Source organism: Vulpes lagopus, chromosome 11 (assembly GCF_018345385.1).
Source record: "Vulpes lagopus strain Blue_001 chromosome 11, ASM1834538v1, whole genome shotgun sequence".
NCBI classification, from domain to species: domain Eukaryota; kingdom Metazoa; phylum Chordata; class Mammalia; order Carnivora; family Canidae; genus Vulpes; species Vulpes lagopus.
In genome coordinates, this window is record NC_054834.1 from 68,925,676 (window position 1) to 68,946,187 (window position 20,512).

At 50.8% G+C, this 20,512-nt stretch overlaps 1 protein-coding gene across 2 annotated transcripts in view; it reads left to right on the forward strand.

The window, feature by feature from the left end:
- Window positions 1–20,512, forward strand: part of AP2A2 (adaptor related protein complex 2 subunit alpha 2) — a 92,749-nt gene that overhangs the window by 66,951 nt on the left and 5,286 nt on the right. Inside the window, exons 7-16 of one of the 2 annotated variants that reach the window (XM_041773904.1) lie at window positions 3,036–3,144; window positions 4,347–4,497; window positions 6,060–6,228; window positions 7,457–7,594; window positions 10,103–10,285; window positions 10,798–10,895; window positions 11,319–11,550; window positions 11,650–11,817; window positions 17,030–17,190; window positions 20,161–20,243. In XM_041773904.1, the coding sequence (XP_041629838.1) occupies window positions 3,036–3,144; window positions 4,347–4,497; window positions 6,060–6,228; window positions 7,457–7,594; window positions 10,103–10,285; window positions 10,798–10,895; window positions 11,319–11,550; window positions 11,650–11,817; window positions 17,030–17,190; window positions 20,161–20,243 (1,492 nt within the window). The remainder of the gene's footprint in view (window positions 1–3,035; window positions 3,145–4,346; window positions 4,498–6,059; window positions 6,229–7,456; window positions 7,595–10,102; window positions 10,286–10,797; window positions 10,896–11,318; window positions 11,551–11,649; window positions 11,818–17,029; window positions 17,191–20,160; window positions 20,244–20,512) is intronic. The other variant, XM_041773905.1, reaches the window with a different exon arrangement.

Sequence of the window (20,512 nt, forward strand, 5' to 3'; positions counted from 1 at the left end):
TTTTTTTTTTTTTTTAAGATTTATTTTTTCATGAGAGACAGAGAGAGAGAGAGAGGCAGAGACATAGGCAGAGGGAGAAGCAGGCTCCATGCAGAGAGCCCGATGAGGGACTCGATCCCAGGGCTGCGGGATCACATCATGCCCTGGGCTGAAGGCAGACGCTCAACCACTGAGCCACCCAGGCATCCCTCTCGTTTAATAGTTTCCTTTTTGTTGGCTTGTAGAAGAAATTCTTTATATTTAAATATGAGCACTTTGTTGGTTATGTTAGATTGAACCAAACAAAACTACCCATATTTAACCATGATTGGTGTTCAAAAATGCATCTTTGTATGCTTCAGCCTGCTCTGTAACTTGCCGTTTCGCTGCCTTGGTGAAGCCTTCTGTGATCACAGACTCTCAGTTCTAGTGCCCGAACCCTTTCCTTCCTGGTTAGTGCCTTTTGTCCCCTGTTCTGCAGTTTCACATTTAGGTTGACAGCTACCTTGGGACTGGCTTCTGTGTCTCTCCAGTTGTCCTAGTGCCTCCCTGACACCATCCCGCTGGGCGCCACCTTGGCCAGAAACCAGTGAGCTAGGTCTGCACACCCTGCTGCTGTCTCTGTTCAGTTTGCACAGTGGCATGCTGTCTAGTTACTGGAACTGGATGTCCAGTGGAGCATGCCCTAATATCTTGTTCCCCCACCCCCAAAATCCTGTTGGGACTGTAATCTGTAGATCAGTTTTGAAATAATTAAAATCTTTACAATATTGAGTCTTTGAATCCATGACCATAGTGTCCCTCTCCATTTATTTGGAGAGTCCTTAATTTTTCTCAGTAATGTTTTAGAACTTCTTGAGTAGAGATTACTTTATCTTTTGTTAGATTCATCTTTATACGGCTTATTTTTAAAATGCTATTCATAACAATATCTTTTTTTTAAGATTTTATTTATTTGAGACCTAGAACATGAGTGGGAGGGAAGGGACAGAGGGAGAAGCAGGCTCCCCATTGAGCGCAGAGATTATGACTTGAGCCGAAGTCAGATGTTTCACTGACTGAGCTGCCCATGTGTCCCCCAACGATGTCTTAAAGTGTGTTTTATAACCACCATGTGTTGGTTTGTGCAAGTGATTTTTGTACATTGATCTTGGGGTTGGCAACTCTGCCAAGCTCACTAATCTTAGTAATTTCTGTGTAGGTTGCATTAGATCTCCTTTGTACTCTATCATGTCTGTGGATGATGAGTTTTCTTTCCCAGCCTGTATTTGTATGTGTTTCCCACTCCCACACAGACCTGCACTCCATGTGGCTATGAGAGGATGTTCTTCCTTGCCTTGAGGGGGAGTCTTCAGTGTTTCACATGATGGGCCGTTTCCCTGGCTTTGTGGTTGTTGGTTCTCTGTCACACTAAGGAAATTCCTTTCTATAACTTTGCTAATAGTTTTATCATGAATTAACTGGTGAAGCCATATGAAGTTAGAGTTTTTTTGTGGGAGAGTTTCTTCTTTTGGATTCAACTTATTTAATGAGTTACGGGTCTTTACATTTTCTGTCCTTTCATCAGTTTTGGTTGGATTTTAAATTTTATTTTCATGGCATTTGCTAATTTGAACATTCAGATGTATGGACAGAAAGTCTCTGTACATTGTGGGGTCAAGGGGGTGTGGGCCGTACTCTTGCCCCCTTTTCTTTTCCATGGGCTGCTTGTGCCTTTTCACATCCCTGATAAGCCCATTGAGTGTAATGGCTTTTGACTTGTTGCTGTCTCTGTTGTGGTTTTCCTCCCTGGCTGCTTTCTCTTCCTATCTTTGTTTTAAAGATTTTATTTATTTATTCATGAGAAACACACACACACAGAGACAGAGAGGCAGAGACATAGGCAGAGGAAGATGCAGGCTGCTTGTGGGGAGCCCTATGTGGGACTGGATCCCAGGACCCCAGAATCATGACCTGAGCCAAAGGCAGACCTCAACCACTGAGCCACTCAGGTGCCCCTGTTGCTATCTTTGTTTCATTTCCTTTACTTTCTTGGGTTAATTTGCTAGTCCCTTTGTAAATCTTTGAGGTGAATTCTTCATTGCTTTTATTTTTGTATTTGTTTCAAATGTGTGGATTTATAAGTTAAGTTTCTGAGTGTGGCTTTAGTTGTGGGAGACAGCCTGCGTTGGCTCCTTGTGTCTTGAGGAGCAGAGTGCTCCCTGTCTTCTGCTCTTTGTCATTCAGGCCCTCTGATTGCTTTACTTGTCCTGTCCATGCCTTACAGTATGGAGCTCGCCTTCCTGCAGGAGGGGCCATGTCCTGGGTCTGGGCTGCTGTCTTAGAGTTGAGGGCAGGAGTCAGGGTGAAACCTTCCTGAATGTGCTTACATATGACCTAAAGTGATATGTAAAGTGATATGCTTACATATGACCTGTGAACTTTGTAGGACGGCACTCCTCTGACCTCCCTGACATGGGGGTGGGGAAGGCACTGGGCTGTATGTTAGTGGAAATGAAATATCTTAGGGCAGTCATATATTCAGAAGGTGGAGGGAATGTCTGCCCTGCCAAGGACCTCCACGGCCAAGGAGATGGAACCATGAATGAAGGAAACTTGCTCTTTGGCCTTGGTGAGCTCATGGCAGGGGTTGGCACTGGAGGCCTGTGGAGGTACGGGGCTGGGTTCAGAACACCAACTTCTCCCTTCTGAGGGGACCAGAGTTCTCCCTTTTGTATTTTACTCACTTCTTGGTCCACAAAGGAAAGATTGGGTTCCCAGTCTAGGACCATTTGAATTCTGTAGCATTTTCAGGTCAGTGGTATCGGCTGGTTTGTGCTTGCAGAGTGGGGTAGCCGTTACACAGTAAGAGCATGTGGTACCACTCCTGAAAGTGACAGTGGGTGGGACGCTCTCCCTGAGAGCCTGGCATCGTTATGCTCCTTTACTTCTAAAGTGAGAGAAGTGTATTAATATTCTTAGCTCATTGAACAGAACCCTTTCTCAGTGTGTGATCTGAGGACCACACTGAGGGCCTGTCTTAGTGACATCTGCCCGCAACCTGTATTGTCTTACAGATTGTGACGTCTGCATCCACAGACCTTCAGGATTATACCTACTATTTTGTCCCAGCTCCCTGGCTGTCCGTAAAACTTCTGAGGTTGCTACAGTGCTATCCACCCCCAGGTAACAGCTACGCAGCAAAGACCTCTCTGAGTGAGATTTACTTCAGTATCTTAGAGTTATGTCTTTTGTTTATTATTTTTATTAGTCCTTTCCCAGCGCTGATTCTTGTTCTGTGGATCCTTGTGATGCTGCCACACATTTTGGCTTTCCTAGAGCAGTGGGTAGAGGACTCAAAATTTTGTTACAATTTGGGATTATTTCTGCTTTTTATATAGTATCAGATCTGTGCAGGGTTTGAAACACTCTTTTTCAGTAAAACTTGAAAGGCCTACAAACTTTATGTAAATTTTTAATAATCTGTATAACTTTAATGTATGCATTGGATACTTTCCTGTTCATATTTTATGGCGACAATGTTACATTTAACTAGTTCTAGAAATAGAATTTCTTGGCTGAAGAATGTAGATGAAAATTTTTATAGATGCTTCCAATGGCCCTGCTCCTTACTGCATCCCCCTGCTGCCCCTGGTTGCCCGCTCGGCCTGCCTAGCAGCCATCCCGCTGCTTCATTCTGAGATCTGGGGCATCTCCACCTGCTTGTGGGTGTGAGTTTCCTCATCTCACCCTCCTTTTAGACCGTGAACTCCAGTTTTCTCATGGCTGGCCCCTAAACTTTGGGCTTCTAGGTGGCTGGGTCCTGGTGGTACCCCTCCTGTGATCGTCCTCAGAGTTTTGCTTCTCTCTCCAGTGGCTGGATTTGCGACACCCCAGAGGTGCTGGGGGTTTTGGTGGACAGATTGTTTCTGATCCTCTGACATTTTTACTGCTTTCTTATTCTTTTTTTTTTTTTTTTGTCTGTTATTTTTTTTCTCTGGTTTAATTAGAACTTTAAACCATCTTTAAGGTTAACATCTTTAACTTTAAACATTTCTTTCTCTTTTTATTGGCTTTAGTAACATTTTCTCTCTATCTATTGGGAATGAAGGTGGAGCAAAAGATCTTTTGCCTCCTGTCTTTCAAACTGTGAGATTTTATTTTCTCTTGATTTGTGTAATCTGTAACACAGCGAAGGTGTTGTGTATCATATTTGCTTTAAAATGTATGTGTAGTTACCCTGGCTATTAAATCCTCTCATTTTCAGTAGCTCTGCAGTTGGACCAGGAACGTGCACCAGCCATTTCCCCCTGGGTTGTGAGGTGGTGTGGCTGGGAGGGGCTGGTGGGTGTGGGGAACCCTGCCTCACAGTGCTCTGTGTTGCCCAGAAGACCCCGCAGTGCGAGGCCGCCTGACCGAGTGCCTGGAGACGATTCTGAACAAAGCCCAGGAACCACCAAAGTCAAAAAAAGTGCAGCATTCCAACGCTAAGAACGCCGTGCTCTTTGAGGCGATCAGCCTGATCATTCACCACGATAGGTGGGTCAGCAGTGGATGGTGCTCTCCTTCCCTTGACCTTTCTCGTAAGTGGGCTTGAAGATACACCCCTCGTAAACATGTATGTGTGCCCTTTCTTGTTGACAGGAGGCCTGCTGGATGACATAGGGTGCTTATCCTTTCCCGACACTGACACGGTGTCTCTGCACTCCTCAGATGGGCCTAGGCCCCTGTGTAGTCCTTTTTCTTCGCGCTCCTCCAGCACTCCCTGCTCTCTCTGGCCTCAGACTTCTGCACCATTTTCCTGAGGGCCTCTCCTGCTCCCCTTGGGCACCCCGATCCTGCTTGGCTTCTCCCATAACCTTACAGAAGGGATGGGGTGTGTGTGCCTGTTAACTATCCTGCAGCACAAAGCTGCGCTCAGTGTTGGTCTGAGGCCTTTTTGGAGAGGGGGTGGAATGGCCATGTGTGTCAGTACAGCACGGGGCAATAGTAGATGTAGAATGGTTTGCTTCCTTGCCTGTCTTCCTCAGCTCTGGTGGTCCTTCCTGCCTGTGGCCTTCCTGCCTGTGGCCTTGCGAATGATGCCTTATGTTAGACTTCCCATTAGCAAGGCAGTATGGCTCCTAGGTAGGACTGTGGGGAGATACCCCTAGGGTCCCGTGACTGCAGACTGCTGCACACCCCCAAGGTGGTGTGGGGGCACAGGTGGCCTGGCAGGCCCTCTCCTAGCTGCCTTCTACCTCAGTGTTTCTGGGCAGATGTAGTTTCTTGTGAGAGAATGTCCTATGGAGAGTCCTTGGTCAGCAGGGTTGGGAACTGTTAAAAGTTCTGATGTTAGAGGAAGCCCTTTGGTCTTTATTGAAGATGTGTGTGTGTGTGTGTGTGTGTGTGTGTGTGTGTGTGTGTGTGTGTGTATATTTTTAAGATTTTATTTATTCATGAGAGACAGAGAGAAAGAGAGAGGCAGAGACAGAGGCAGAGGGAGAAGCAGGCTTCATGCAGGGAGCCCGACATGGGACTCGATCTTGGGTCTCCAGGATCATGCCCTGGGCCAAACGCAGTGCTAAACCGCTGAGCCACCCGGGCTGCCCTATTGAAGATATTTAAAGAGCAATGACATCATGAGGACAAAGTCAAGAGTAAATAGCAGTGCAACAAGAACTCCTTGGGGAGGGGTCCTTCAGGACTCGCTGATCTCGTGCCTCTGTGTCTGTGCATGTGGCTCTCAGGAGTCTTCTCGTGTGCAAGGCCTTTGTTCAGCCATTCACCAAGGCTTGCTGCCTCTGGCCAAGGTGCCTCTCTGGCCCCTTGGCGAGAACCCTAAGTGTTCCCTCTGTGAGCTTGGCACAGAGGCTCAGGAAGGTCTCGGTTTGGGATAGTCCCTCTGTGTCACTAGCTCTTTGGAGCTGGTGGAATTCTGCAGATGAGGTGGCAGTGAACAGAGCAAATGTAAAACTAGCCTTCGTTGTAGGGGGCCCCAAGGTCTCCCTCAGCAGTGTGCTGGCTTCTGATGCCACCTGCCATGCTGACCTGTGAGTGGTCCTGTCTGTGAGGTGTGTGCTGAGAAACCCCCACTCACTCCCTTTCTCCTTTCTGTGCAGTGAGCCAAACCTGCTCGTCCGCGCCTGTAACCAGCTTGGCCAGTTCCTGCAGCATCGGGAGACCAACCTGCGCTACCTGGCCCTGGAGAGCATGTGCACGCTAGCCAGCTCCGAGTTCTCCCACGAGGCAGTCAAGACACACATCGAGACAGTCATCAATGCTCTGAAGGCAAGTGGTCTGTCCTCTGGGGCTTTCATGGTCTGGATGATTCTTTCTCTGCCTATGAGGTCAGCTTATAGTACACAGTATGAAATACCATTTTTTAAAAAGATTTTATTTATTTATTCATGAGAGACACACAGAGAGAGAGAGAGAGAGAGAGAGAGAGAGAGAAGCAGAGACAGGCAGAGGGAGAAGCAGGCTCCATGCAGGGAGCCTGATGTGGGACTCGATCCTGGGACTCCAGGGTCACATCCTGAGCCAAAGGCAGGTGCCCAACTGCTGAGCCACCCAGGCGTCCCTGGAACACCATGTTTTGCATGTAACCTAGTCACGGTAGATGTATGAATCATTGCAAACACTTCTTTTTCATAGAAAAAATATTTTGTTCTTGTCTCTGAGAAAACTCACTTTTCTCAAGGAATTTAAGTTCTAGAGCTGGGAGAGCCAAGTTGAGATGACCTGTTCCTGTTACCTGTCCTTCCCCCCCCCCCCCCCCCCCTGCTGTTACCTGTGTTTATGGGTCTCTAAAACAGGCTGTGTGGGCTCACCGCCCATGGTGGGACATGAGGGTACTCCCAGTGTTAGAGATTGCTAGACTAAGGGCACTGGGGAACAGAAGTCAGGCAGGGATGCCACGGAGCCCCTTGTTTTGTCCCAGGCTTATGGTTAAGAACAGGTCTGACTCTATCCCTTTGTGTTTTAGCATTTTTGGTGTGTGTTTTGAATAAGATGCCACACAGGGGCTGGCAGTTACCTTTGTGGTGTTCTGGATTCTCTGGCCCTGGTTTTGGTATTAGTTATCAGTTATTGCCAGAAGTCAGAAGATTTGCCCTTGCCTTTGCCTGTTCCTCGGTCCTTCAGCCATGCTTCCTAGGCTGTCCTATGCTGAGCATTGTTCCATTGCAGAAGCAGTCTAGGGTGGGACCTGAGAGTGGCACTGTGATGAGCTCCCAGGTGATACGGAAGGTGCCAGAATGTGACCATACAGTAGAGAGGCCTCTGACCTACCCCTAGGGATCACCTTGCTTTTGGGGGGCCATGGCCGCTGGGCCCAAGTGCAGGAGTGAGGGGCTCTGCATGAGCAGTATGTGTCCGGTGCTCCCTGCATCTAGAGCTCGCTGGGAAGAGCTCACAGTGAGCTTTGGGTGGAGAAGGGTGCCTGAGCCACTGGGGTCTGGCCACTCTGCCCACAGTCCGCTTGAGTGGCTTTTCACCCTGTGCCTCACACCCTCAGACGGAGCGGGACGTGAGCGTCCGGCAGCGGGCTGTGGACCTCCTCTACGCCATGTGTGACCGCAGCAATGCTCAGCAGATTGTGGCCGAGATGCTGAGCTACCTGGAGACGGCTGACTACTCCATCCGGGAGGAGATCGTGAGTCCGATGGCCATTATGCCACCAACAGTCTTCCTTTTCTTAGTGTGTGATTCTTTTCTGGCACTTTTCTGGGAATCTACTTGGTTCTGGGTGAGAGATTCCTTTGCCTTAGCTGCCTATCAGCATTCTCAGTGGAGCCTTTCAGTCTTTTGGAAATGACTTTGAACAACCTGTGTGAGCAGGGACCCTCACAGTGAGATACTTTTGCAACTCAGGTGAGCACGAGTTCAGATTCCTGTGGGCAAAGTCTGCAAGATTGAACCTTGGAATTACAGCTTACGTGCTGGGCACACGCTCCTTCTTCTCTGATATGTTGAGTACAGCCACCATTTCCTACCTGGTAGATATTTCCAGCATTAGATCATCAGCAAAGTGGGTGCATATACCAAACACCTTGTCAGAGTCACACACGTGGTGACTGTGGGGAAGGCTGTGGTGATGCAGAATTGGGGCACACCAGGTTCCTGGTATCCTGTGGCCAGCACACGGGGGCCCTGAGTGTGTGTGATTCACAGAGGGCTCTGTGAATCTTTGTGGAGAGGTCAGTTGCCAAAGTCAGCAACCCTGCAGCCTCTGTCTCCTATGAAAAGTGTTTCTTGTTTGTTGTTCTGGGTAGCAAGGTGCAGCTGAGGCCTTGTGGGGAGCCCTGGGGAGCAGGTGTCCAGTGTGAGAGTTCACCACAAGTAACTCTCAGGATTGCTCCTAGGCTGGTGTTTGGTTTGGAAATGAAAGGCTCATAGCTTCTGGGTATATGTGACTCTGCTTATAATCGGACACTCAGGTTTATAGGGGATCATTTATTGAATGGCTGTGGCTCCCTGGCCAGGCTGTGCCAGGTGCTAGCTCTTCAGTGCTAAGTGGCATGCTTAATTACTACATGACCATGCTTCACTGAGGAGCAGTGCAGCCCTGGAGAAGAAGGTCAAGGAAGGCTTCTCAGAGGAAGCAACCGTGGAGCTGCACTGATGCCCAACCAGTAAAGTGAGGAGGAAGCTTCAGGAATAGACATGCAGGGAGTGGTGGGTGGTGGGGGTCATGTTTGGAGGTGTTTGGAGCAGGTCCTGGGCTTAATGCCTGTGTGGGCGGAGCTGCCTCTGGGGACGGTAGTCACTGGGGCATGGTCATTGTCCCTGCTGGTGTGTTCTGAGCAGAGATGGACTGTGTATTTGGGTAGGTTTTTAAGGTCTTGAATGTTAGCCAGCTCCGTGTTGGCTCCTGCTTTTCCTTTAAAATGATGAGTGATGTTCCTCAGTCAGCTTTTGTCATATGAGGAGTAAGACCAACATTCTGTTTCCAGGTCAGTGGTCTATCTGCCCATCTGTGCAGCCTGGTCTGTATGAGGATGTGCCCTGGGGTCACACTAGCTGTTGGGCAGCCACACCTGATGTTCTGTGTGCTGCCCTGCTCACAAGGGGCCTTTCTGTCCATGGGGAAGGCAGCTCATTAGGCAGGATGGCAGACCTGCTTGTAGAGCGGCTAAGGATTGGCAGGGGCAGGGCTCTGGACCTCGGGTGGGGGGCCTTGGGAAGCATTGTTGTGAAGGGCTGGGGGACTTCTGCAGGAGGTGTCAGTGAGCTTGTCAGGAGAGGGTGAAGGTGCAGGGGGGTGGGCCACTGGGAGGCAAGGAGGCAGTTTAGCATGGTGGGAGTAGGTCATGTGTGGCAGGGGTAGTGAAGATGCTGGTGGGGGAACCCTGTGTGATCAGCTTTGGGGCAAGCTCTAGGATCAAAGGATTTTAAGCTGAGGGCAGTGATGCAGAGTGAGTTTTGGAATGATGCTCTGGCGTCACTATGGAGAGTCGGTGTGGACGCCAGAGGGTGGGCCAAGCAGTTGGATGGTGGTCTAGGCTCTAGGAAGGTGAAGGCGTGGAAAGGTGGGGTGTGAGCATGGGCAGCTGTGTGAAGGACAGGGTCTAGTGTTCACACCGGATGCTGTTCATGGGGCTTAGTGCCCCCAAGAAGGTGACTGGGTGAGGAGGCCAGGGTCTGCTCTTGGAGAGCCCAGTGCCATTGCCCCTGGGCAGTGCATGTGACCCTTAGAGTGCTCTGCAGTGTGTAGGAGGAAACGAGTGTGTGGGGTCTCCCACAAAGAGTAGACGGGGGAGTGTTGAGAAAACCTGGCCAGAGCAGGAAGAGACCCAGGGGAACCCATGCGAAGGCTGTAGTCGGGTGGCAATGCAGGGTGAGGCTTTTGTGTTCTCCTGTAGCCATGATCCAGCCCTCCTGTGTGTTTTCCTAGACTGTGTCTCTCTGAGTTTATTTCTGGAGGGTAGTTTGGTTTCCCCAGTTAAATCTGCAAGTCTTAAACTTTCTGGGCTCTATTGAGAATTGGATGGGAAGCTTCTTGCACATGCAAGCTTTGGCACATGTGTTGGTCCTTCTGAACCCCTGGAGTTGATGTAGGGAAGCACCCGGTGCTGCTCCTGCTGCCGCCACGGCTACCACTACTACTGCTGCTGCTGCTGTGGGGCCTGGAACACCTGCCCTGAGACTCTACCCTCTGCAGGTGCTGAAGGTTGCCATCTTGGCGGAGAAGTATGCTGTGGACTACACGTGGTACGTGGACACCATCCTCAACCTGATCCGGATTGCTGGTGACTATGTGAGTGAAGAGGTGTGGTACCGTGTCATTCAGATTGTCATCAACCGGGACGATGTGCAGGGCTATGCTGCCAAGACGGTGTTCGAGGTATGGTCCGGATGCCCCTCTCTGGATAAAGTGTGGGGTTCTGGCTTCCCTCGTGTCTCCTACCCGCTATTCTGAGAGGTCCTAGCTCATGCTGTGGACACTTCCTCTGCCTGAGCCTTGTCTCCAGTACGAGCAGGGCCTCTATTGGTGAGGGACATGTGCCCCCAGGAGGATGCTGATGTGCACCTGCCCCCATCTGGGGCCTGAGTAGAGCACAGCTCTTGTCCCAGGGCTGGGATTGGCCACATCGCTGCTTCTGGGGCTCCGCTGCTCCTGATGTACCTATAGAAGTGGTGGGAAGGGAAGGAAGGGGTGGGTGCTAAAGCCAGGAGGGTCTCCTGGAAGCTTTGCTGGAAGCTTGCACTAACATACAGAAACCGACCCGAGTTCTATTTAGTTGTGGTGCATCGTCATGACTTAGTGGCTCTACTCTGACCTCAGATGCCTCTTAGCTCTGTCACCTATGCTGTGAGCTCCTGTGCCTCGGGCTCATCATGCTCACTGTTTTACAGGCTCTCCAGGCTCCGGCGTGCCATGAGAACCTGGTCAAAGTGGGTGGCTACATCCTGGGGGAGTTTGGAAACTTGATAGCTGGGGACCCGAGATCCAGGTGAGAGAGCCTGTGGGAGTCGGGTGAGCACTGTGTTGTGATATTGGCTCTCTGCCTCCTGGTCCTCACCTGATGGCAGAGTCAAGGCTGGCAGATGTCCTTACCTGCTTGTTGGGAGAGCCAGAACAAGAACACTTTAGCTCTGGATTCATATATTTTTATTTTCCTTCAAGCTATATAAAAACAGAGATTCTAGTTGATGACAGCCGTGTGGTCATATGGCTGACATTATTAGAGAGGAAGCTCGTACTCAGTCCAGAGTTGGAGGTGCATGCCTGCTGGCATATTCTTCTCTTTTATGGGAGTGGCTCTGGCTGAACGTGGGTCCATTTCCCAGAGCCGCTCCCCGCTTACCCTGCTGGTGAGATGCATGGGGTGTCTGAGACAAGGGCTGACATGCCTCCACCTGTCTCTGCCCTGCAGCCCCCTGATCCAGTTCAACTTGTTACACTCCAAATTCCACCTGTGCAGCGTCCCCACCAGGGCGCTGCTCTTGTCTACCTACATCAAGTTTGTGAACCTCTTTCCGGAGGTGAAAACCACCATTCAGGATGTGCTGCGCAGCGACAGCCAGCTGAAGAACGCGGATGTGGAGCTGCAGCAGCGGGCCGTGGAGTATCTGAGGCTCAGCACAGTGGCCAGCACCGACATCCTGGTAGGCTCTGGCCTCTCCCGCCCTGCTATGTCGTCACTTGTCTTGGGGCTGGAGGCTGCAGGGCCTTGAGCTCTGGTCACCTGGCGCTTCTTTCTCCAGGCAACCGTCCTGGAGGAGATGCCGCCTTTTCCAGAGCGTGAGTCTTCCATCCTGGCCAAGCTCAAGAAGAAGAAGGGCCCAAACACTGTGACAGACCTGGAGGATGCTAAGCGGGAGAGGAGCGCAGATGTCAATGGGGGCCCTGAGCCTGCCCCGGCCAGCGCCGCGGTGGGTCCCTTCCTGATGCCAATGCCCAGCTGGAGCTCCTGGGTCGCCTGCTCCTCTAGATTCGGGGCCAGCAGAGTGTTTGCCTGGTGGGGAGAATTCTGTGTTGAGTCTGACCGTATGTGCTGAGAACATAGCGGTGGGACTGAGCCTAGGTCTTCACCTCTCCTTTCCCCATGACCTCCAGAAGCTTTTCTTACCTAGGTGCCTGCTCCAAATTTCAGGCCATCCTTCAGACCTCTGCCAAGGGTCCAGCTCTTCTCTGCCCTAACTTTGATTCAGATGATGCAGTCACTCACTGCTCTTGCAGGACTGCCTCATCATGTAGGAGGCCTGTCCACTTACTCCTTGTTGATTTGGAGCAGACCGACCCACCTCATCCTGTTCTTTGAGGTTTTCAGTGGTGAATTGGATTAGAACCAGTTTTCCTTTTCTGTGTGACACGGTAAAAATATTCACATATAAATGAAAACATGTCCTTTGATGTTTGTCAGATGGGAGATGGAGTTCTGAGAGTTATTTCTTGACTCTTCCTGACTGGAGCAGGAGCTTTGTGAGAACGTGCACACCAGCCCCGCCATGCAGCTGCCACCTGGGTGCTGAGCCTTTCTCCCCACAACCACAGGCTTTCTGCTTGTCTGTTGCAGAAGGAATTCTAGAGAGCTTTGTTTCCTTTCTGGGATCTTGGTCCAGTGATGTGAACAGTACTTCTTAGTGCTATCAGGTGGCCATTAGGAGGAGGGGTGTCAGGGGGGATGTGTGTCCATATGTGGACAGACCAGGGCTGTGGAGGTTTGCTTGTCAAGCGTGTGCTTGTGTCTGAGTCCTGGTGCTCTTTGGTGGGGTCTCCTTGCCTGTCCCCAGGTCTTCTTGTGTGCCCCTATTGACCATGTGTCTGGCCTTCGAGCTTAGGACACTGGGCCTGCCATGAACCCTATGTTCAGGCTTCACTGGGCCCTGGACTTGGGGTCCCCACGGTGACAGAAGTCTCTGGAGCCCCGATGCCTTCTTTCTGGAGGTGATTTTAGTCTGGATCTTCTGGTGTGTTTCCGCGTGATGCCTGCTCCCTGATTTCTGGCAGTTGAATTTCACAAATTGGTTTTGTGGTGAATGATAAATACATGCTTTTTCTCCAGGTGGTCATCATCCCTTTGTCCCTGGGTAACGTACAGGGCTGGCTTTTTAAACTCCATGCCTTTGCACCTGTCCCCTGGGCGCAGAGTAGACCTGAGTCTTGAAGGCAATGACTGACCTTTCCCTCCTTCTGGGTGCCCCAGGGCACATGGACACTTGTTTGTGAGGAGGTCCCAAAGGTCATCTGAGTGCCAGGGTTTTGTCAATAGATTATATTTGTGAAGTGGCCTGATGTCTGGAGGCAGTGCACCTGTGGGCTTGTGTGTGAGCTGGTGTTTGTGCTACACCAGGGTGGGTTCTTCCCTTGGTGCTGGGGGCAGTGGCTCCACTGCCAGTGGTGTCATCTGAAGACGGACACATACAATGCAGGATGGGACTGTCATCCAGGAGAAACTACGATGCCTGTCTGCCTCGGGAGGCAGCCCCACAGCCTCCTCCTTTCCAGCAGCTCCAGCTGCCAGCTGAGCACACATATGTAAGCACAGGAAATAGGCTTTAATGTCACTTCTGACAATTGTCATTGGTTTCTCCTTATTTGGTTCTTGATTTTTCCTGAGAGGTGTACACGTACTACTAGGCCTTAGGCCACATCTGGTTTGCCCAGCTGCACCCAGGCTGTGGCCCTTGGGAATCCATTGGCCCCTTACTGATGCTGGATGTGAGCCTGACTTTGAGAAGGCGTAAGATTTAACTAGTTGTTGATAAGGCACATTCTCGGGAATGCGGAGGAGGGAGGTTTTCTTGCAGGTTAATTTGGCAAATGTTTTAACTTCAGGCTCTGAGCTTTCTGCTTGACTGTTAGGGGTGCCTGGTGGGTAGGTGTTTGTGGTTGTTGAGCGGATGCCTCTTCTGAGCTGAGAAATGGCAGTGCTGTGGACAGTATCATGATAACATGAGTTCTCATTTGTCCTCAGTGCTCAGATTCCTGGGGGGTCGGATCAGAGACCCCTCCAAAGGGAGCAGGAGAAGCAGGACAGAAAAGGGAAAGGTGTCTCTCTTGGCTGAAACTTTCTTCTAGTCTTCCTTCCACCTCAAAGGGGAGGCCCTGCCTCAAAATGGCATTGAGATACCTGGATTTTATGTGGAAAACTGGTGCGTTTTACTGTGGAGTAGCATCGGTCAGCATGTCTTACTTAGGGTCATGGACTATGCTGGAAGAATGTTTTCTTTGTAACAGGATGATCTCCTTGGGTTGGGTCTACCTTCCATGGGCCTGGGGCTTTGACACCTGTGCCTTCTGGTTGCTTGTCTGTGTGTGGTGAATATGCATGGTGAGTGTCTGTGATGGCGCCAGGGCCACTTCTGGTGGATATGTGGAGACTTCCCAGTCCTCCTGGGGTTTTCAGGCTGGTAGTGGAGCTTGGAGCCAACATGCACTCTATGGGCATGCGAGACTCTCCTTGCTGTTCTGATTCCTGCTGTTGTTGCTGTCAAGGTGAGGAGGAGTAACTTGTGTGGATGGGTGCCAGGCAGACTAGACTCCCTGGGCAGGGTCTCCCTGAGTCCTGGAAGGAGGAGGAGGCAGCAAAGAGGCAGTGGATCTCAGCACTCCTGCCTTGGGGCAGACCTGCACAGGGGATCTAGAAAGGGAGTGCTTGTCCAGGTGGGTCCTCCCAACAGAACAGCCTTGCTTTTGTAAAACTCTTATAACTTTTGGGGTGCATATTTGACTTAACTGAGCAAAAGATTTTTTTTTCTTCTTAAAAGTTTTTAAATTTTTTAGAGAGAGTGAGCAAGCAAGGGCACTTGCATGCATGTGGGTGTGGCGAGGGGCAGAGGGAGAGAATTCTAAGCAGACGCCCCGCTGAGTGCAGAGCCTGATGTGGGGCTTGATCTCAGAACCCAGATATCATGACCTGAGCCAGAATCAGGCGTTGGACACTTAAGCGACTGAGCCACTCAGGTGCCCCTGGACAAAATATTTTCATACTTTAAGAAGTGTGGGGGTGCCTGACTGTGGCTCAGGTTGTGGTCCTGGGGTCCTACAGCCCTGGGATTGAGCTCCACCTTCTCAGGCTCACAACACAGCTAGGAGCCTGCTTCTCCCTCTCCCTCTGCCCCTCCCTCTGCTCATGTGTACCCATGCTCTCTCTTTCTCTTTCTTTCTCTCTTTCAAATAAATAAAATCTTAAAAAACAAAAACAAAAACATTTGAGCCGCAGGGTGCCTGGGTGGCTCAGTTGGTGAAGCTTCTGACTCTTGGCTTCAGCTCAGGTCTCGATCTCAGGGTCCTGGGACTGAGGTCTGCATTGGGCTCTGCCCTTGGCTCAGAGTCTGCTTGAGACTCTCTTTCCTTCTCTTTCTCTCAAATAAATAAATTTTAGTGGTGCCTGGGTGGCTCAGTGGTTGAGTGTCTGACTTTGGCTCGGGTTGTGGTCCTAGGGTCCAGGGATTGAGCCCCATATTGGGCTCCCCGTAGGGAGCCTGCTTCTCCCTCTGCCTTTGTCTCTGCCTCTCTCTCTCTGTGTCTCTTATGAATAAATAAATAAAATCTTAAAAAAAAATAAATTTTAAACAAACATTTGAACCATTATTCAGGAACAAGTGGTAAAGATCTTGGAATAGGTGGCAGAGGGGAAATAATCCCCATTTAGGCTGCAGGTCTGTCAGCTATGACAGACACCTTCCTTGCATAATTCATAATGCCCCTCAGATAGTTAGACTCCAACAATGACAGTGTGGTGAGTAGCTGTGCCATCAGGAGTACTGTCATAGGTGTAGCGAGGGCCAGGAGCCACCTTTAGAGGTCCCATCTAGACCCATACTGATGTTGCAGAAATTTCTCATATTCTGTCTCTTGACAGCTCCTCTGTGGCCCCTGTCCCTTCTCCTGGGGCCCAGGTGATTAGTGCCACTCCCCTTCCTGAGGAGCCCAGCCCCTCTTCTCTGCCAGCAGCCCCTGCAGGGCTGGTCTTGGTGCACTGCACACCTCCCTCCCCTTCTAGCCTCAGGGAAGGAGGGAAGGAGGGAAGGAGGGGCCATCACACAGAGGAGGGTCCTCAGCCCCGTCAGACCCACACCCTCTTTGCAGAGCATATGTTTTGTAATACCTCCTTTACCTTGGAGTGGAGTTTTTACATGGTATTGCATAGTGACACATATAATTTTTTGGAAATTCAATGTACTAACTAAATTTGAAAAAGGAATGAGCAGTTATTTATATTAATATTGATTTTCATATGTAACTGGTTAGTATGGCCACACTGGGAGCAGGTGGTAGGCAGAGGCCTTGCCCATGGGTGTGACTGACCAGTGCCCAGGGTGGGTGCCCACGTGCTGAGGAAAGAAAGGGAAGGAGGAAAGGCCTCCTTCAGCTCGTAGGGTAGCTGCGTTCCTGGAAAGATGAATGTACATGAAAACCCAGCCAAATATTCATGCAGCAGTGTAAAATGGCATCAGGATGGAGTCTCGGATAATTCCAAACTAACTTGTATCTTCGTGAACACTCAGTGGAACACTCAAAAGTCATTCAAGATGAGGGCTGAGCTGCTCATCCCTGGTTCTTATGGCAGCACTGCTGCAGCAGTAACCAGAGCCCTGCGGCCTCTCAGATGCAGGGTCAGAATGTATGTGTCATCTGGGTGAGTGCTTAGTGGGGGGCGTGGTCCCTCAGTGGTTTGTTTGCTTTGTCTTTTGCTTGGTATCAGAAGCAATTGGTTTTTTTGTTTTTTTTTTTAATGTATGTTCTATAGGGTTTTTATCTGTGACTCAGTAAGACCTACAGTTAAACCAAGAGTGTGCCCTGAGTTCCTTGCTGACTTCATCTCTCACGCTGACTTCTGCTTGGGAAGGTTGACAGTGGCATGTGGGGTCTTCTTTTTGATCTCTTTCGTGGCAAAAGCGTTTTCAGAACTTTTTTCCCATTTAAATAATCTTCGTAAAAGAAGGTTGACTGTTTTTCTAGTTGTGTGAGATTGTGACTGATCCTCCAGCTCTGACTTCAGGCTTGACTTTGGGGTGCAGTCACCCCTCCTGTGCTGGACACTTGCCCAGAGCAGCCTGGTGGGAGCTGTGGGTGGGGGGTGCAGGCGATGGTGTGCCCAAAGGTTCCCCACTGACCCTCTTTTTCCCTCTTTTCCAGTCCACACCTTCTCCATCCGCAGACCTCTTGGGTCTGGGGGCCACACCACCTGCCCCTGTGGGCCCCCCACCTTCCTCTGGCGGGCTGCTTGTGGATGTGTTCTCAGACTCACCCTCTGCGGTTGCACCGCTGGCTCCCGGCTCTGAAGACAACTTTGCCAGGTAGTTTGTCTCTCATATCCTCAAGACAGGGACCCTCTCGGCCTCTGACCCCTGCCCTGGGCCCACAGTTAGCACCAGCTGGTTGGAGGGGGCCTCGGTCCTTCTTGTCCAGGCCCCTTCCTGGCAGAGCTCAGGGCGCTAGCCATGCTAGGCAGGTTTGCTCTCGGACAAGCCCTGCACCTTCAGGAACTGTCAGTTCTCACTCGAGAAAGGTAGCAACTTTCTCAAGAAGATCAGGTTAAAAAAAAAAAAAAAAAGACCACAGGGGCTGGCCATGAGCGTGTGTACCTCCACAGCTGTGCCCCTGGTGCCCTACAGCCATTGTCTGGCCTGCACCCCCAGCTCCAGCCACAACCCCCCTGTGTGTGCTGTGTGCCTGGTGGGTGTCCGACCTTCCCTTTGTGTTCAGACACACTCCTCTGTTGCACCCTCCCACTGTATGTATCCCAGTCTGTCCTGAGGTGAGGTGTGTTCGATCTTCTCCTCTAGCAGCCCTGCCTTCCCTGCGTCTCGTCTGGCTTCAGCGAGATGTCCTGTCTTCCGTGAGTCCTCCACTTGGCTCCTCTTCTCTGTCTTCAGGATGCCAGATGCCACATTGTTCTTCCTGGCATGTTTTATTTCCTACTTTTTTTGTGGTGTGGTTCCGTACCTTTTTCCTGTCTGTTCTCTGTCCCTTGTGTCTCTGCTGGTCTTAAATCTGGCCAGGAGGTGGGGGCAGGCCAGCCAGATGGACAGGAGCCTTTGTCCTGGGGTGTCATGGCCACGGCCCCAGGATTCTGGTGCTTTTGCAGTTTTCCTCTCTTGGGGGCTCATAGGGTCTGCTTATTCTTGCTTCCTGTTGTTTGTTGAAGATGAGGAGGAGAGAGGCAGGTTTGGATGGAGTCAGTTACCATCTTTGGCTGAGTTGGACATTGAAAAGCACCGCAGACCCCAGGTTGTGAGGCCTTCGGTGCTGAAGCAGTGAGTGTCCTGGGGAGAGTGTCTGCTCTAAGCTGGGTGTATTGTTTTGGGCAGTGGTCCAGGGCAGGGACTTCACCTGGTGTTTGGGGTCCTCGTGTGTGTGCAGGTCTGCACAGAGTATGAGGGGGCAGGAGGCGTGGGGGCAGTTGCTGCAGCTGGAGCCCTGGCTGCTGTCTAAAGGGAGCTTGTCCATGTCTTAGCTGCTGTGGGCAGGGTGTGGGTGGAGGTGCAGGTAGCACAGCTCAGGGTGTGGGAAGGCCTTTGTAGGCGGGCATCAGGAGCCTCTCACCCCACAGGGTTAGGCTGTGGCTGAGGCCGTCCTTCAAAACCCACCATCCAACTATGTATTGGTTGTTAAGCTACATCTATCACCTAGCGGTCAGAGGTCAATGCCCTTGCCACTCCCTTGACAAATGTCAGCTTAAACTGGTTTGCTCCAAACCAGCCTGGCCATGTCCACCACCGCAGGGCCTTGCATGTGGGGGTGGGGTGCAGCGGGCTGGCCCCTCCCTGGGTCTGCATTAGGGTGAGGGGTAAGTATGGGCGGAGCAGTGGCCCTGTGGGTGTGTGGACCTAGAGCCCTGTTGTCTGGTCACTTGTGTTTGTCCCCTTGAGATCACACAGCTCAGGTGTAATTGTGGAAAATGGTTGTGTGTGCTGAGTGGAAGGCACTTTTTCTATGAGGCTTCATGTGCAGCTTGAGCAGCTTGAGCTGGGCAGAGAGCCGATTGTATTGAGATAAGGGTGCTGGATGAGGTGGAAGGGCAGCTGCGGAGACCAAGGGGAACACAGCTCTGTGGGGTGGATGCCGAGGTGGACCAGGCCCAGCCATTTCTGCTGCGGCTTTCTCCACATGAGGGGGACTGCAAGGGTGTTCCACACTGGTGGGGGTGCATACACAACAGCGGCACCTGAACTCTCTGTAGGGTACCTGCAGGCTCCTCTGTACAAAACAGGGTGAGGGCAGGGAGTGCAGGCTCTGAGCTTCTCCAGGCGAACAGCACAGTTGGACTCAGAGATTTCAGGGTATGGGGGCTGCTGCCATGGAGCATCTGTTTCTCACTGTCCCTGGATATCATAGAGGGCTCCACATGGCAGTGCCCTTCCTGCCTGCCCACCCCACTGCCCACTGTGGACCGTGCCTCCTCCTCCATGTGCAGACTAGGGAGCCCCCAGAACAGGTGTCCAGAAGGCAGGGCTGGCTCCTGCTGCCTCAGTGACTGTGCTGCACCTCGCCCCTTTTGGTCTCGATTCACCATGTAATCGTGATTTATGGTAGAGGAGGCCAGGACACTTTAAGATATATATGTAACATATGAGATAAATTTAAGCAAAACTAGAATACACGTTATTTTATATTTCCCTGATTCTGTGTAGTGTAGATACCACGTAGGGAGTCAAACCCTGGGCCTCTGTGGGATGCAGACACTAACCCTGCATTGGGGGGTGGGCATTGCTTGAGGTGGCCTGGCTGCTCTGCTAGTGGTTACCCCCAGATCTGCGGCCAGCGCCCTGCATCAGGTCTGGCCTGAGAGTGTGTGTTGGCCCTGGTGTGCATGCTTGAGTCATGGAGAAGCCAGCCCTTGTGGAGGGCAGAGCTCTGTCCTGCCCTGTCCTGTGTGACCACATCCCAGGTCTCTAGTGGGTACTTTAACTGGTGTTGTCTAGAATACTTTTCTACTTTACCATTACTTTGAGTCCCATAGAGCCTTTTCTGGCTTTTTTGTTTGTTACACTCTTTTTCAAAGCAAATCTTTATATTTTTGGGGCATCTGGGTGGCTCAGTGGGTGAAATGTCTGCCTTCAGCTCAGGTCATAGTCTCAGGGTCCTGGGATCAAGCCCCGCATCGGGCTCCCTGTTCAGTGGGAAGCCTGCTTCTTCCTCTCCTATTTTGTGTTCTCTGTTGCTATCTCTGTCTCTCGCAAAATAAATAAATAAAATCTTAAAAAAAATCTTTATATTTTCATTGGGTGGCTCTGAGGGACTTACATGCTGTCCCTTCCTCCCAGGTTCGTCTGTAAAAATAACGGTGTGCTGTTTGAAAATCAGCTGCTTCAAATTGGACTGAAGTCTGAATTCCGGCAGAATTTGGGTATGTGCTTTAATTACTTAATGAAAATCTTCAATCAGAAACTATAAGCAGAAAATATGTGCATGTCACGCATCTGATAAAGGTTCAGTTTCCAGAGTACACAGAAAAGTCCTAAATTTCAATAATTAAAAAAAAAGTCTGGTTTAAAGATGGGCAGAGGACCGGAGCAGACATTTCTCCAGAGAAGACATAGTGCTGACCAATGGGCTCGGGGAGATGCCCGATGTCACTCCCCATCAGGGACGCACAGATCAAAGCTGACATGAGGA